This window comes from Nestor notabilis, unplaced genomic scaffold (genome assembly GCF_000696875.1).
Source record: "Nestor notabilis isolate BGI_N333 unplaced genomic scaffold, ASM69687v1 scaffold19628, whole genome shotgun sequence".
Taxonomy (NCBI): Eukaryota; Metazoa; Chordata; class Aves; order Psittaciformes; family Psittacidae; genus Nestor; species Nestor notabilis.
The window spans coordinates 2,960-3,278 of record NW_009938966.1 but is presented as its reverse complement, the minus strand read 5'-3'; the positions used below and the strand labels follow the sequence as shown (position 1 = coordinate 3,278).

Genomic DNA, 319 nt, shown 5'->3' with positions numbered 1-319 from the left:
GAGGGGGGCCTGCCACGGGACCCCCCAGTACCTCATCGTGCAGAGACCCAGCTCAGGTGATGGGGCTGGGCAGGAGGGGGGCAAAGGCACCGCACTGCCCCTTCCCACCTGCATGAGGGGCAGAGCAGCCTGGGAGAGGGATGCACCAGTGATGCGTGTGCTGCTGGGATAGGGAAAGGAGCCCCTGCATGTTGTGGGGCTCAGTGTCCCCAGATGCGTCTCTTCTCATCTCGCATCCCTGTCATGCCCCCTCCTAAGGTCTCCTGGCTGGGCTCTGGGAGTTCCCAAGTCTCCCACTGGCTCAGGATCTGCAGGGGAC

General features: G+C 64.6%; 1 protein-coding gene across 1 annotated transcript in view; it reads left to right on the top strand.

Moving 5' to 3' along the window:
- MUTYH (mutY homolog) overlaps positions 1-319 on the top strand; it is a gene marked incomplete at its 5' end in the record, with an annotated part of 3,677 nt that overhangs the window by 2,380 nt on the left and 978 nt on the right. The window contains 2 exons of the mRNA XM_010019623.1: positions 4-56; positions 259-299. Of these exons, the coding sequence (XP_010017925.1) occupies positions 4-56; positions 259-299 (94 nt within the window). The remainder of the gene's footprint in view (positions 1-3; positions 57-258; positions 300-319) is intronic.